General features: G+C 50.7%; 1 protein-coding gene across 1 annotated transcript; it reads left to right on the top strand.

Moving 5' to 3' along the window:
• Window positions 1-345: 345 nt before the first annotated feature.
• On the top strand, window positions 346-3382 carry dbx1b (developing brain homeobox 1b). Its single transcript, XM_030130728.1, has 4 exons — window positions 346-718; window positions 823-924; window positions 2413-2615; window positions 3104-3382. Exons 1-4 carry the CDS (start codon window positions 346-348, stop codon window positions 3380-3382), a joined length of 957 nt encoding a protein of 318 aa, XP_029986588.1.
• Window positions 3383-3427: the final 45 nt, after the last annotated feature.

Genomic DNA, 3427 nt, shown 5'->3' with positions numbered 1-3427 from the left:
TGCCAAACAAAACAAACTGAAAGGAAAGTGGTCAACATGCAAAATTGATGACTGAGCCTCTTTTGTGCTCGGGACATTGTGTGTTGCTTGCTTATGAAGTCTAATGCAATCATAAATTGCGTCCTCTGGCCAATCAGCGGCGCGGGGGCTCCGCATGAAAGCGACCCATGTGGAGAACTTTGTTGAGCCTCTTTGTTGGAGGTGTCAGGGGGTGGGGGGGCGGCGGATATAAAGCCGCTCTGCCCTGGCTCAGGAGACCAGAGGAGTTAGCAGCTTTTCACACACCGAGCCTCCCCTGCTCACACACGGACTATTACACTTTTACAAAACCCTCAAACCGGGACCATGATGATCCCAAGCGTCCTCGCGCCTCCCGCCCTGTACCCGGGGCTGTACCGGCCCGCCGCCGCGCTGCCGCTGCACCAGACCCTGCCGTCCGCCTTCCCCACGCACTCCAGCTTTTTAGTGGAGGACCTGCTGCGGATAAGCCGCCCCACCGCCGCCGCCTTCCTAAACCGGAGCGCCCCGTCGTCCAGCGCCGCCCTGCCCACGGCCACCACCACCGTGTCCTTCAGCGGCGCGCCCGCGGAGCGCGCAGGAGCCACTGCCGCGGTGACGCGCGAATCGTGCTCGCCCAAAACTTCACTCCCAAGCAGCAAGGACCCAACTTTCCTAAAGTTTGGAGTGAGCGCCATCCTCGCCCCTTCACCAAAGACAGGTGAGTAGAAGAGGCTCATGGTTTTACTGGTGTTTAATGGTTGGTTTTTCTGTTTTAATTGTTTTGTTTATTGTTTCTAACATGCATCTGATGTGAACCCACAGCATCCTCACCCCCCTCAATCCACAACCTGCCCTCCAAGACCTTCCCCGTCCCCTGCTTTGACGGAACCTTCCACCCCATCTTCAGGACGCCTTATCTACCAGGTAGGCGCCTCTTTTACGCACTGTTCTCCCTTTGGAATCTGAACTAACAGTATTTAAATGGAAAAGCCTCCCCCCCGTCATATATTTTACCCAAAGTAGAAGCAGAAAAGGGACAAACAGCCAGAAAAGAAGAAATCACTGTCTCATTAATGGGGGCCACTGGCTCCGGGCCCCTTCGCAGACCCACCCACCCACCCCCTAATTAACCAATTATCCCAAATCGTCACGCTCTAAATTTGAGGCGGGGTGGCGAGTTATAGTCCCCCCTCGCTTCCCATTGGGGGGCGTTTTGGCATTTCCCCGGGCCCCGCGTTTTCCCACACAGCTTCGGGGGGCCACCGGGCCGCAGTGACGGCCAACAAAAGCCACCTTGCAGCACCCGTGACCAATTTGGTCAGCTCCCACCGGGCGAACCACCCACACACCCCTGAGGAGTGACTTTTACCAGGCGGGCCAAAGGCGGCAACCAGTCATGCACTAATTTCCCCATTAGGCCCTATTGAGACTTTTCTATATTCTCACAAGACCACATAGCGCGGTGTTGTTCTGCGGCTGTTGGACTGCGGCTGCGGACACAGGGGAGGACGGACGCACCGGAGTCCACGTCTCCACTGCCGTAAAGTGATTTTATTCCGACGCAGACGCATCTAATCCCAGCTGGGCCTCCTCTGCTGCGCACATCGGATAGGTTACAGCTCTGCCTGTGTGCGCCCTAAACGCTCCTCTTTTCTCCATTCGGGCCAATCAACGAGGTGAAATACAGAATAATCTCTTAGAAAAGTCTATAAAGTCGCTAGTCCGTGCTTTCATTCAGACAAATCATAATGGAGATGAAGTCTTTTCATGGGCTCAGCTGAATGCCGCAGCAAAACAACTCCAGCGCCTTGAATAGCTTTTCGTGTTCATTTAATGAAAATGATTTGAGGGCACGAAGAAAAAAAAAACTGTGCGCCCCCCCTCCCCTCCTCCTCCTCCTCCTCCTCCCCCCGCGGGCATCAGTATTCTGGTATGCAGTTGTGTTTAGTTTGAAAGTGTAAATCTCCTTTTGTTGCGATAATATATGGCCTTCGCCGCCTGTCCAGAGTCTTTTCTGCGTTAGTTCATTACTACACAATTACTGTTCACGGTTTATTAACTCCTCTATCCGCCCTCACAGGGTTCCTTAAAGGATACGCCACCTCTTTACCATACCAATGCGGTTGGGGACCGGCCAATGTGCTAATTAGTCACCTCGTGCCATTTCACTCAAAACGGAGACGTATTGCGCGGTTCCAAAGAGAGAAAACGTCCAATAATAACCGGCTCAAAGTAGAAAATCATACACACGTGAAGCCTTTCTGAGACTTTTCCAGGAGCATTTCATCTTCTCTAGTTGTCGGTTTGTGTCTGAATCGTATTTAATGTGTTCCATCTGTTGACTTCATATTGACCTGCCGTGCTTTGGTGAAATAAATGATTGTAAGTTTCTTCTGTGTTTGTGTTTTGCAGCATCCTCATCCGTCGTTCCCATCCCCGGGACCTTCTCGTGGCCTCTGGCCGCCAGAGGTAAGCCCCGCAGAGGGATGCTGAGGAGGGCAGTGTTCTCTGACGTGCAGCGGAAAGCTTTGGAGAAAATGTTCCAGAAACAGAAATACATAAGCAAACCAGACAGGAAGAAACTGGCCTCCAAGCTGGGCCTCAAAGATTCACAGGTAAAAAAAACAAAAAACAAAAACACAAAACAAAACAGAACAGATAGTTGGTATTAATTGCTTTTTCATGCAACTGGACTCATTACAAAATAAATAATAAAAAAGCAACTTCTACTATTAAACTCCAAACACTGATTTCCAGCACAAAAACATGCAAACACTGGTTTGAATTATTGACAACAAGGCAAGTTTATTTGTAAAGCACATTTCAGCAACAAGGCAATTCAAGGTGCTTTGGACACAGGACACTGAAATACAACAAGGGAAAAAGAAACACACTTAAAACATTATAAAAGAAACACGTAAAAGGTGATTACAAACAAGTACGAAAACAACACACAAAACCCAAAAATGTAAAAACACACTCATTAAAGTAAGAGTTGCAGGAGCCTTATGCGTCTTTACGCGCAGAGTTACGCACAGAATGAGCGTGTGGACCTCCTCCAGGCTCGTGTCTTTATCTAAACGGGTTCATCCTTGTCCTTCAGGTGAAGATCTGGTTCCAGAACCGGCGGATGAAGTGGCGGAACTCCAAGGAGCGGGAGCTGCTGTCCTCCGGGGGCTGCCGCGAACAGACGCTGCCCACCAAAGCGAACCCGCACCCGGACCTGAGCGACGTGGGCAAGAAGTCCTCCGCCGAGGAGGAGGAGGAGGAAGAGGAGGCGTTCAGGGCGGAGGGTCTGCGGGCGGTGGGCTCCTCTCCGTCTCTGTCCAGTAAACACTCGGACTTCTCAGAGTCAGACGAAGAAGAAATAACAGTATCTTAATTTATTTTCACACAGAGATTTGGTTTTATGATACTTTGAAGCTTG

Source organism: Sphaeramia orbicularis, chromosome 3 (genome assembly GCF_902148855.1).
Source record: "Sphaeramia orbicularis chromosome 3, fSphaOr1.1, whole genome shotgun sequence".
NCBI classification, from domain to species: domain Eukaryota; kingdom Metazoa; phylum Chordata; class Actinopteri; order Kurtiformes; family Apogonidae; genus Sphaeramia; species Sphaeramia orbicularis.
This window is presented reverse-complemented; position numbering and strand designations above follow the sequence as displayed.

Excerpts from the sequence above, each read along its gene's own strand:
- dbx1b (XM_030130728.1), top strand. The coding sequence starts at position 346 with ATGATGATCCCAAGCGTCCTCGCGCCTCCCGCCCTGTACCCGGGGCTG. Across the intron at positions 925-2,412 it reads CAGGACGCCTTATCTACCAG|CATCCTCATCCGTCGTTCCC; the intron begins GTAGGCGCCTCT and ends TGTGTTTTGCAG. Across the intron at positions 2,616-3,103 it reads TGGGCCTCAAAGATTCACAG|GTGAAGATCTGGTTCCAGAA; the intron begins GTAAAAAAAACA and ends CTTGTCCTTCAG.